General features: G+C 41.2%; 1 protein-coding gene across 2 annotated transcripts in view; it reads left to right on the top strand.

Annotated features, from left to right (window-relative positions):
• The window catches only part of slc2a9l2 (solute carrier family 2 member 9, like 2), a 461,881-nt gene that overhangs the window by 99,755 nt on the left and 349,478 nt on the right, over positions 1–12,648 (top strand). For both annotated transcript variants that reach the window (XM_078541911.1, XM_078541919.1), the window contains exon 4: positions 5,193–5,353. In XM_078541911.1, coding sequence (XP_078398037.1) covers positions 5,193–5,353 — 161 coding nt within the window. The remainder of the gene's footprint in view (positions 1–5,192; positions 5,354–12,648) is intronic.

The following is a 12,648-nucleotide window of genomic DNA, read 5'->3' on the forward strand; positions in this document are numbered from 1 at the left end:
TTACAGGGATGGGTAAGGCCAACTAATGGCCAGTTAAGGACCTGATTCTGCCCCTGCCACAATAAAACGTGTGACTGGGAAGGCAGAAGGAAGGCGTCCGGCCCGGCAGGTCTCAAAGAACAGGTAAAGGCAGGAGGGAAGGGTGGGGTACCTCCTTTGGGAGGGTCTCCTGTGCCTATCAGCGGTATTCCTGCCAAGATAGCACCCCTCCTTTGTGCCTCTTCCCCAGGCTCTAAAACCCCTAAGATTAAAATTCCTGAACTTACTTTTAAGTCCAGGAGACACCTTCCTTCTTCTCAGCCCTGCCTGTATCCTAGCATTTGCCACTACTTACTTCTGGCACTCCTGGGACTACAAGAGCTGCCGGCAGCTCTCGAGGGGGCGACTTCCTGTCCCTGAAGGGCAGAGGTCCCACTCTCAGGTAATTAAGGTCGTCCCCAGTGTATTGTTCCTGCAGAGCAGCTAGATTTAAAGCCTTTGAACTTCCAACCACCTTTTTGACCAGGATGGGGCGAGGAATATGTCCTTCGTAAAATTCACCCATGGTCAGGGAATTGGCTAACAAACCGGAAACAGACAATTGGAATAAATGGATCATTTTCAGGTTGGCAAATGTAACTTGTGGAGTGCCACAGGAATGAGTACTGGGGCCTCACTATTAATGATATATATTAATGACACAAAACAAAAATAGCTGGAAAAGCTCAGCAGGTCTGACAGCATCTGCGGAGTGGAATACAGTTAACGTTTCGAGTCCGTATGACTCTTCATCAGAACTAAGAAATATAGAAATGAGGCGAAATATAAGCTGGTTGAGGGGGGGTGCGGGTAGGACAGGTAGAGCTGGATAGAGGGCCAGTGATAGGTGGAGGCAAAGAAGAGATTGCCAAAGATGTCATAGACAAAGGGACAAAGAGGTGTTGACGGTGGTGATATTAGCTAAGGAATGTGCTAATGATGACATTAAGGGTAGAAAGCAGGACGAGCAAGTGACAGATAGCCCTAGTGGGGGTGGGGTGAAAGGAAGGGATCGAAATAGGCTAAAAGGTGGAGATGAAACAATGGATGGGAATACATTTAAAAATAATGGAAATAGGTGGGAAAACAAAAGTATATTTTTTTAAAAATTATAAATTATTGGAAAAAGGGGGATCGAAAAGGGGGTGGGGATGGAGGAGAGAGTTCATGATCTGAAGTTGTTGAACTCAATGTTAAGTCCGGAAGGCTGCAAAGTGCCTAATTGGAAGATGAGGTGCTGTTCCTCCAGTTTGCGTTGAGCTTCACTGGAACATTGCAGCAGGCCAAGGACAGACATGTGGGCATGAGAGCAGGGTGGTGTGTTGAAATGGCAAGCAACAGGGAGGTTTGGGTCATGCTTGCGGACATACCGAAGGTGTTCCGCAAAGCAGTCACCCAGTCTGTGTTTGGCCTCTCCAATGTAGAGAAGACCGCATTGGGAGCAGCGAATGCAGTAGACTAAATTGAGGGAAGTGCAAGTGAAATGCTGCTTCGCTTGAAAGGAGTATTTGGGTCCTTGGATGGTGAGGAGGGGGTAAGTAAAGGGGCAGGTGTTGCACCTTCTGCGGTTGCATGGGAAGGTGCCGTGGGAGGGGGTTGAGGTGTAGGGGGTGATGGAGGAGTGGACCAGAGTGTCCCGGAGGGAATGATCTCTGGGGAATGCCGCGGGGGGGGGTGGGGTGAAGGGAAGATGTGTTTGGTGGTGGCATCATGCTGGAGTTGGCGGAAATGGCGGAGGATGATCCTTTGAATGCGAAGGCTGGTGGGGTGATAAGTGAGGACAAGGGGGACCCTATCATGTTTCTGGGAGGGAGAGGAAGGTGTGAGTATGTCCTCTGACATATCTTCCTTCTTCCTTAACTGAGGTTTTCCACCCACGGTGGTCGACAGGGCCCTCAACCGTGTCCAGCCCATCTCCCGCGCATCTGCCCTCACACCTGCTTTCTACCCTTAATGTCATCATTAGCACATTCCTTAGCTAATATCGCCACCGTCAACACCCCTTTGTCCCTTTGTCTATGACATCTTTGGCAATCTCTTCTTTTCCTCCACCTATCACTGGCCCTCTATCCGGCTCTAGCTGTCCCACCCCCCTCAACCAGCTTATATTTCACCTCATTTCTATATTTCTTAGTTTTGATGAAGAGTCATACAGACTTGAAACGTTAACTGTTTCTCTGCAGACGCTGTCAGACCTGCTGAGTTTTTCCAGCTATTTTTGTTTTTGTTTCAGATTTCCAGCATTCGCAGTATTTTGCTTTTATATATATTAATGACTTGGACGAGGGGACCAATTGCATTGTAGTCAGATTTGCTGATAACACAAAGTTGGGTAGGAAAGCAGGTTGTGAGGAGGATACCTTCACCTTGTCTATGCTTAGGGTGGAATGTTCTTTCTTCACTTTTTCAGTTTCCTGCGCTTAATGTTTAAAATTGATTTTTTATTCCTGAGTTAAACCGTTTAAGTGTTGACATTTCATTTAGTACTGAGACAATTTGTAAATGTTCAAGGAAATGTAAGCTGGACCCAAACAATCTAGATTTTTAATTCTCAAAAGGTTGGCAGGTTTCACAACATATTGATGGCTCCATTTTTCTCAATATTCAATCAGACAACCAAATATTATAATTTATTTTAATTATTCTACAATGGTGTGATAGCCAGGATTGCAGTCAGTTTATAAATTTTTGGATAATTGCCCAGCGTACTAAAAATCATGCTTACATAACAACATCTTCTTCAAAATGCAAAGTGTCGCATTCTGAGAGAACATTTAAATTGCTTTTCCCTCTGCCTGGACACAGATTGGATTCACATCTTATTTGATTATCCACTTCATGGCATTGCAAGCGCAAGTATTATGCATAAAGTTGGGGGAAGACATTCCCTTCCTGCCCTCAATTTTTAAGAATATTTTCGGTAATACATATAGTGACTTTTCATACAGCAGAGAATTTCAACACAGCCTTGCAGAACAGTCTCTTCCCCTTTCCTGTAAAACGGTTTCATTTTTCAGCAAAATGCCCAAAGACTTTTGCTGTTGGCAGGCGATTGCACTAATGTTAATTATATTTTGAGTCAGTATTCATTAAGTTCACTTTTTGAGTAGCGTAAACCATCAACTGAGGCATATCTTGAAGATTTTAAAGAGCTAATTAAATCAAGTTCACTTAAAAACAGAGCACTATCAGTGCTGTAGTGCAATTTCTGGTGAACATTGATGAAAAAAAGAGACATGTCAAAACTTTTCATCTTGCACTCATCAGGATACTTCACAAGAATGATCAGCACTCTCTTCTCATACAGTATAAATTGTTGTTTTCCCCTTATATTGGTATTCTTGCAAGGTGTCCTGATGAGTGCAAGATGAAAAGCTTCGAAATGTTTCTTTTTTCAGCAATACTCAAGGCTGGTGAATAGTAATATTTCAGATTTAGACCAAAAGGCCTGACAGTGAAGAAAATCTAGCATTGAGATTTAATGACATCCCTGTAGGATAGATCATTCTCTATCCACTACCCACCACCATTAGCAGAATTTTAGCATAAAGGCTCAAGCCCTGAATTTCCTCAGACTTTCTGCCATTGTGCCACCCTAGCTTTGCCAGAAGTGCCAACCCCATCCATACATGTGAACCATGTTCCCACCACACTTCCAGCAACATTATGACAGTGCAGCAGCAGAACATTTTGACGTGGCTACAGTAAACTTAAAATTGTATCACTGTAAATTTTTGATATTCAGGCAACAATTGCAGCCTGAATACCCAAGGTCAGCCCCACCACAGCCATTAAAAATGCTTGTAAGCCCTTTCCTATTGGGTTCCTACTAAGCTGAGGTAGCAGGGGCTCCTAATGTGATTAGTTTCCACCCCAACCTCGGCCTGTTCCATCCCAACCCCTTCCCCACATCATTTGATCCACTTGAACTTTTGGTACAGACTGGGACCCGTGATGCCAGGTCTTAGCTATTTTCCAACCCTTCAAGGTGGTGAAAAGTCTGGGAAATTTCTGTCTCAGGTGATCAGACTGTGTAGTGAATACATTCTGGAGAATATAAAACTGCTTGTAGACTGATTCAGTCTTTATTGTTGTGAAGATAGATGTTATTTTTCTTTCACGTGCATGTGCGAAAGAGTGCACTCCTGGGTCAGGGAATCCCCCCCGCCCGCACAGGGAGCACTCAGTGCTTCTGAGTGGACATCACGCTGGGCGGGCCTAAATTGGCCTGCCCACATAAAATGGCAGCACGCCCCCAATTGGGGGCGCCGATCGGGAACCCGCCCGCTCAGCTCCCGCACATCCCCCCTGATGGGGTGGGGGAGTCCTGCCCAATGAGTTTGTTCCTGAGATTTACCGCTCACTTGGTGAAATTATGTTCCCCTTAATAAAGCCAACACACAAAGACTCGTGCAAAATGAGTAGTCACTTGGATGAGATACCAGAGCATGATTGGTTCTCTTAAAGCTTTAGCCAAGAAAGGAGTGAGCAACATCAGGAAAGAAGGGAAGAAAATTGATGGAGAAAAAGATTCCAGTGTTCTTAATTTTCCTCTGAACTATTATTAAAATAGTTTTAAAATTAGCTTGGGGTTTTTTGGGTTTAAATAAAATTTGACTCAATTAATGACTTTTTGAAAACTTGGTTATAAATAGAGATGAAAAATGATCTTAATTGGTGATGCAAGTACATTGGAGCTTGAAGGGATTTTGACATAGAATAATGGAGATGCTGATTTGTAGTCACAATTCCACCACCACCCCCCCCCCCACTCCCACCCACCTCATCCCAGTAGTTATCATCCAGAGGAACAGAATGAAGGCAACTATTTCCCTGGAGGAAGAGGTCAGAGGGACATTCACTGCAGGCTTCAAATATGCATCCTTAGCGGCAGCCCATAGATAATCTTGACAAAAGAATTTGTTTGGAGCAGGCTGGGCTGGGAATAGCGCAAAGTGCAAGGAGGACAAACGGATGAAAAAATTAGTGCCAATACTTTGAAATTCTATTTTTACCAAATTTCATCAAGAAACAGGCATTTATTCTGTTAATGTAACACATTTCACATTTATGGTTTATTGATTCAGAGTCCTGCCATCATGTCAACCCATTGATCGGATTTAATTTGCTTCTTGCTATCCTGGTACTGATACAAATTTAATTTTTCTTTTCAGTACATTCAAGCCTTTTGTAATGAATCATTGACGAGGCGCTATGGAACAGACAATGAAACCAAATCAATAACTCTTCTCTGGTCGATAATTGTCTCCATTTGTGCCATTGGTGGTCTGGTTGGTGCGTTTATTGTAACCCCTTCCGTGAAATACTTGGGCAGGTATGTAGCTACAAGGAAAATCCGAGCTAAAACTGATAGACTTTTTTTTGCGTATTTATTACTAGTCTATTGAATTCCAATAGTTTGGAATTTGCAGCATTACAATGGATAAACTGTCAGCACTCATCATCATTACTATGTAAAACTGATAGCAACCCCTGGAGTCCGTTAATGCATGGCTAAACACAGAAATCCAGAAGTCGTTGTCAGTAACACCCAGCTCCTTCACATGTTATGCTGTGTACAGTCTTTGCAGATAGAATCATTAGAACTCACTGATTTTTCACGAACTACCTGCATTCTGTCCTTGGTCTAAAAAACAATGAAAATGTTAAGCCTTGTGGAATGAGGAGTAACTGAGTTTTTAAGCAAAGTGTTAAGTCATAATTCCTGCTCAACAAGCTCTCTGGTGCTGAAAAAATATTTTTCAAATATAAAATCTTACTTCCTCAGAACATTTAAAAATTACAGTTTTTTGATAATTTTTTAAAGAAGTTTTTGTTCTAAAATTTACAATTCTTCCTTAATCCCATGTGCATACCCCAATCTTTATTTTGCTTTCTATACAATGATTTAAAAGTGATTTATATTCACTGCCTTATACTTTCTGCTTTGCTGTCTGTAAGAACTCTTCAATCTGATTGACTAATCAGCCTGCCTGCTGTCTACACTGTTGTTGGATATTACAAATGCACTGTAGATGACACCAAATTGAAACTGGTGTTGGAAATGAGGAAATCTATGCTCCAGCACCTGCTAAGTCTTTGTGCACAGTTTTCTTGAGATCAGCAGTGAATGTCATCCTTCACTGATGGTCAATATGTTCTCTGCTAAATTATTTGCAACTGTATTGACTTTTCCATTGTGTTGCCAGCACAGTTGTTGTGTAAGTCTGTATCTAGCTAGGTTTTGCATCAGACAATGGAAAGATAGTAGTAAAGCATTTCTCAAGAAGCTGAAAAAGGGACCTTTGCAATCATCATTTTATTGCTTGAAAATAACAGTTTTGCTGTTATCAATGGTGCCTCCAGCTAACTGATTTATTAGTTTCCTGGTGCATTTAACTGTATCATTTCTGGAGAATAGCTATTATCTGATGCAGTGAGGAAAGTATAGAACATATTAATTTGGCACCCATTAAAGATGAGCTCTACCTACTGAAAAACAATGTTAAATTAATGAAAATCTGGTATTTTATTATGCCTATAAAGAAGAAATCTGGTCCTTATCTCAGTGCACCTCCAAATGCTTTACAACTAATTTGGTATATTTTTCGGAAGTAGTCACTGTTATTACGTAAGATACATGGCAGCCAAATTATGTATTTTGCTGTAGTGCTGTAGGGTTTATGGCTGTTGTTACCCAGCTTGGACTGGAACACCAGAAGGAATCAGCACAAATCTAGGGGTAGGGGGATCAGGAAAATGATTGACTTTTTCAACTCAGCTATCCCTTACCCAGGTAACTGGTAGCGTGTCCATTCTTAGCTGAGGCAGGTTGGGCAAGTGAAGGGAAGCAGAGGCAAAGGCAACTACAAAATGTTGAAAAATGTATGTTTTTCAAATTGTAAGCAATGTACTTACACAAAAGTAAAATCCCCTGATAAGTGTTCTTAAGCTTTTAGCATTCTAGGGCATTTGCCACACAAACAAAATTGGCGTTTTTCTTCATGAAACCACATTTTTAAATGCATCCGCCAAGCACAACTTGACCACAGTGATGTGATCCTGCCCAGGATGCCTTACATTCCCCCAGAAGTTAAAAAAGCAATGGTGTAAACTGATTTTTTTTTACTGTTATGACTACAGCCAATTTTAATTGTTGCGCAAACCAAATCCCAGAGAGAAAATTGGCTTAAGGGCCATACATTATTTTTTTTTCTGAAAATGAGAAGAAAACATACTAATCTCAGCAGCAAGAGTCCAGTCACAATTTTTTGGATTTTAAAAATTAAAAGTAAAAGTTTTATTAACAAGAATAAAAGAAAACATAAGCACACAAGATTACAGTTGTACAATTAAAATTAGTTTGACAAAACATTCCCCCAAAGACTCCCTACTTGTTCAGACCTACAAGTAAACACCTTTTAGGCAATGCTCCCTTATAGATGTTGAACTATAAAAATCCAGTAATATTACCCATGGCAAACTGCTGTAGCTTTAATAAAGGCATACCACATGACCTTTAACTCTCTTCCACTCTGCTGTGGAAATCCAAGACTTCAGGATATAACTGCTTGTTGCAGTTCAAGACTTCTCTGGCTTGGCTGGATGGCTGATTCAAACTGCATCTTGTCTCAGGTCCATCTCACAACTCCAGCAGCTCAACCCCTCAGCTCTCCACAGTAACTCTAAAATACCTTTTTTCCTCTTTCATCTCAGGTTCCAATGTTATCACATCTCTTTGAAACTTAAATCCTTCCAAATATCAAACCTTTCATGTTTCTATCTTGTCTTTGCTTTCGGGGCAATAAAATGTAATATTCCCTCTTCTGTTTACCTATGGAACTCCTGCAAGACGCAAACATGTTGCTTTACACGTCTGATTTCCCTTTGATATTCAAACAAACTCTCAACTTATCTAAAAATGCAAATGTTGGATCCAACCTATTCGTTTGTACCTCAAATCTAACACCTCTATCCTTTTATGTTTTTAACCCTCCAGACAACCTGTCTTCTATTAACCTTTGCTCAGCTTAATTAAGTCGTCTACACACACACACACACACACACACACGCGCGCACACCCGTCTTCACAGAATAACAAAATATTCCCCAAAAATATAAAAAACACCTCCATTTCTCACACTACCAAGAGACAACACATGATCACAAAATATAATTAGAGGTGCTCAAGTCCATTAGGAAAGAAAGCATCCAATTGCTTCTTAAATGGTTCCAGGGCTTTTGACTCCAATGCTCCATTTCACAAACTGTTCCTCGGTGTGCAGAGGTATTTCTTGATATCAATCCGAAAATCGCCTTTTACGAGATTGAACCCACATGCCCTTGGTCTACTCACACTATTTAATAGTTGATGAAATTGGGAGAGAGCATTTAGTGTTGAGTGAAGTCCTGAATTTTAAAAATTTGCCCAAATTGGATTAGTTCTTTTCCATAGAATGGTGTTAACAGTTCACATTATGGATTGGATCTTCTTCACTATGCCTGGCAGGGGTGGGATAAAGAAAATCAGCTATTAGATTATTAACAGTGTGTTTGTGAGGTGTGGGTGATATTGTCATAGCAGTATTTATTGCCTGTCCCTTATTGACCTGAGGACATTAAGACTCAACCACAGTGTTTAAGACCGGAATCAAGTATCAGCCAGATATTTTTCTTTTGCTAAAGGACATTAGTAAACCGTTTGGATTTTTGTGACAATTTATCAGCTTTCAGTAATTCTCTGGCGCTAGCCCATAAATTCCCAGATTTTAGGAATTTGATTTCCCAATCTGCCACAGGGAGTTATGAATCTACAACCTCTGGATCCCTGTTCTATTGGCATAACCACAAGGCTATCTCTAAACATATTAGACTCAGTCACTTGTCTATAATTAACATTCTACTGAATAGCTTCCAGTTCCCAAAACACATCTGTTACATTGTTGGAGGCGGCATCCTTTAACCAAGACCTTATCTGTTTGTTCCACTAGTTCAGGCGAGATCAAATGACACTATTCAAAAGAAAAGGAAGTTCTCCTAGTGTCATGGTCAATATTCTGCCAATACCACCAAAACCAGATAAAGTGACCATTCTTAACATTGTTATTTGCCCTGTTCAAAATAGCTGCCACATTTGCTTACATTGAAACAGTTACTGAACTTCATGTGAAAATATGATCATACATCTGAACATACGAACAAGGAGCAGGAATAGGCCATTCAGCCCCTCGAGCCTGCTCCGCCATTTAGTAAGATCATGGCTGATCTGATAGTAGCAGTTAATAACAGTTTATTTTACATGAATCATTTTGAGCTTTTCCCAAGAGTTTTGATAATGTGCAAAGCCAATGAAAATTCTATTTTCTTTTCCTGTTGTTGCTTTGGACACCGCCATAAGGGTTTCCTCCCGATAGCACTCAGATATTCCTTCTCACCAGAACTGTGTGACAAAGAGCTTCATGAAATAACGTTTACTAAATTGAAAGCTAAAATGTTTAATACACATTGCTTTCCTATAAGTTGTACCGAAGTCGAGATTTATTTGAAAATTTATTTAAGATTTATTTGATTGGCCATGCAATCAAGCAAAGCTTTCTAAAACCTAATGCATGGTTTCTGATGTGCGTGGATAGCGAGGGTGGCTCCTCGCCAGCCATACTCCTCAAGTTGACCCACCTGAATATCTCTTGCCATGAATCTTTAAGTAAAAAGATAAATAGTCAACTTTTGATATATGTACATGGCAGCTTTAGTTTCTATGGCATCTATCGTTTACCATAGATAGGGTGACTTCAAACCATTGGAGTGGTTAGCATTGTAAATCAGAGCCTGTCTTGTCAGATGCTGCGTAGAAATTGAGGAGAAATGCATGACACTGTGACAGAATGGAAACACATTCTAATTTGGGTAGATTAAATGACTGGAGTTTTTTTTTGACTGATGCTGGCATGAGATTGCTGTCGGAGAGAAAGTGCAAAACATTGACTATTCCACTTCTGCTAGTGCAATCGAGATTAAAGCTGCTCATTCACTTGTTTCTTTGGGAAGTCAATTAAAAGACAATAGAGGGCAGCTAATAAGTCATAGAGGCCACATTACATGTTACAAAAATATGTTCTCAAAACAAATCTACATCCGGATGTTAGCTTGATACTTTTTAATAGCCTTTTTTAACATAAATTCTATTTTACATCTAAAACATTTGCAGTTGAGCTGCCATATCTTCAGTGTAATCCTTGTTAATGGTACAACACTGAATATGATTAATCTTATTTAACATTATTTTGGGCTTTTTAAATCAATCACTGATCAGGTCTTTCTTTGGATTTTTTGTTTCTCCTGGTGAATTTTTTTTACATTAGTCCAAGTTAGAGATGTTATTGATGGATATTCCTTACTAAGGATAGATATACTTGCCATAGAGCAATGAAGGCTCACTAAATTATTTCCTGGATACAGTGATTTGTCCTATAAGGAACAAATAAACAGACTGGGCTTTTATTCTCTGGAGTTTAGAAGAATGAGAAGTGATCTCATTCAAACATACAAAATTCTGACAGGGCTCGACAGGGTAGATGCAGGAAGGATGTTTCCCCTGGTTGAAGCGTCTAGAACCAGGGAACACAGTCTCAGAATAAGGGGCAAGTCATTTAGGACTGAGATGAGAAGGAATTTCTTCACTGAGGATGGTGAATCTTTGGAATTGTCTGCCCCAGAGGGCTGTGGAGGCTCAGTTATTGAGTATGGTCAAGACTGAGATTGATAGATTTCTACACATAAAACATCAAAGGATATGGGGATAGTGCAGGAAAATGGTGTTGAGGTAGACAATCGGTCATGATCTAATTGAATAGCAGAGCAGGCTCGAAGGGCTGAATGGCCTGCTCCTGTTCCTATTTCCTATGTTCCTATTGGGAAGGGAATGTGTTCTCATTTTAGGTGTCCAGTTCCAGCAAAAAGAAGCTCAGTCAGGTTAGGTACACCATGGGCAGAATTTTTGTCCGGTGGGCGGGCGCATGCCCGACCTGAACGGGAGTGAAATAGTGCGTGATGATGTTGGGCAAGGGTCCTGATGTCATCGCACACTCTTCGATCTTTTGGTTGGTGCGTGCGTGCGAGAAGTGGCAGCACACCCGCTGACAATTAAGAGGCCGATTAAAGCCCTTAAGTAATAAATTAAGTTGCATTTTTTGCTGCCTGCTCAACCGTTCGGTTAGCAGGCGGGCAAATAGGCCAGGTGGACTTTCCATTTTTAACAAAACCTCATCCACGGGCAGGATGAGGTTTCCAGTGCTTACTAAATAAAAATTAAAAATTTTTTAACATCCTTTTTTACATGTCCCTCTTCATGTGACTTGAGTCACATGTTTATCTCATCTGTAAAAAGTTTATTTTTCATTTTAAAATCAGTCAGCTCCCTGAGGCAGCTCTCTGCCTTCAGGAAACTTTCAGTGCATACTCCCTCAGCGCTTGCCCACCTCCCGCCCCCACCCTGGCAGCGCTGAGGCTCTTAGCGTGCCAGCATGTAATCGTGGTCAGAGCCCGGTCGTGGGCGGCGGACTGTTTTGCAGATGCTCCCAGGCCCACCCACCCACCGCGTCCACCTGAGGAGGGGAAAATCCTCCCCCATGTTTAGAAACGGAATAAAGTTCTCACTTTTGAACTGTAACATCATGTCCTGATGCCCTGAATGGCATCTTTTATTATAAGGATGGGAGAGGGGCAGGTCTGTGGGCTTGTTATGATTAAATCATTTTTGAGCTAACTTTTGCAACACTTGGAATCTTTTTGTAGAATATGCCCTCCGGGAATAAAGTGGAGATGAATCAAATTTAGTTAATGAAGTGCCCCTACAGCTCACAGAACAATTTATGACACTTGGCTGATTTCATACCGAGGTCTCTAGATAAAAGGAGCTTTTTCATTCATGGTGCCTGCCACCCAGTCCCTTACATTCAATTGTAGAACATTTTCAGCACATCTGCTGCAGGCCAGTCAGTTTAACCTTGATGGTGCAGAAACCTTTAGAAATGATCTTCCTCATGCACCATAGCCTAAGAGGGCACAGGCAACCATGGACATCCATTGTATTGGTCCATGATTATGCTTGGTAAAGCACTGTAGTGGTTTGCCATTGCCTTCTGTGGTATGGCTAACCAGGAAACTCTCTGAATCTTACTGCCTGCCTTCAGGCACATTGGAAGGATTTATAGGCTGATTATCAACCTGCTTAGCCACGTTCTGAACACACCTTCCTTAGCTATCAAGTCCTGAAGTGGGACTTGAGCCCAGAGTTTCTGGCTTAAAGGTAGGGATGCTACCACTGCACCACAAGACTTCCCTTCTCCATCCCTATTCAGCAATGATAGTTTGGGAAAAAAAGAATAGTCACTTAGGCAAATGTGGATTAATTAAGGAAAATCAGCATGGGTTTGTTAAGGGTAAATTGTGTTTAACTAACTTGCTTGAGTTTCTTGATGAGGTAACTGAGAGGGTTGATGAAGGTAATGCTGTTCATGTACTGTACATGGGCTTCCAAAAGGCATTTGATAGAGTGCTGTACAACAGACGTGTGAGCAAAGTTGGAGCTCATGGAAGGGAGTAGCGACATGGATATGAAATTGGCTGAGT

Source organism: Cetorhinus maximus, chromosome 1 (assembly GCF_964194155.1).
Source record: "Cetorhinus maximus chromosome 1, sCetMax3.hap1.1, whole genome shotgun sequence".
NCBI classification, from domain to species: domain Eukaryota; kingdom Metazoa; phylum Chordata; class Chondrichthyes; order Lamniformes; family Cetorhinidae; genus Cetorhinus; species Cetorhinus maximus.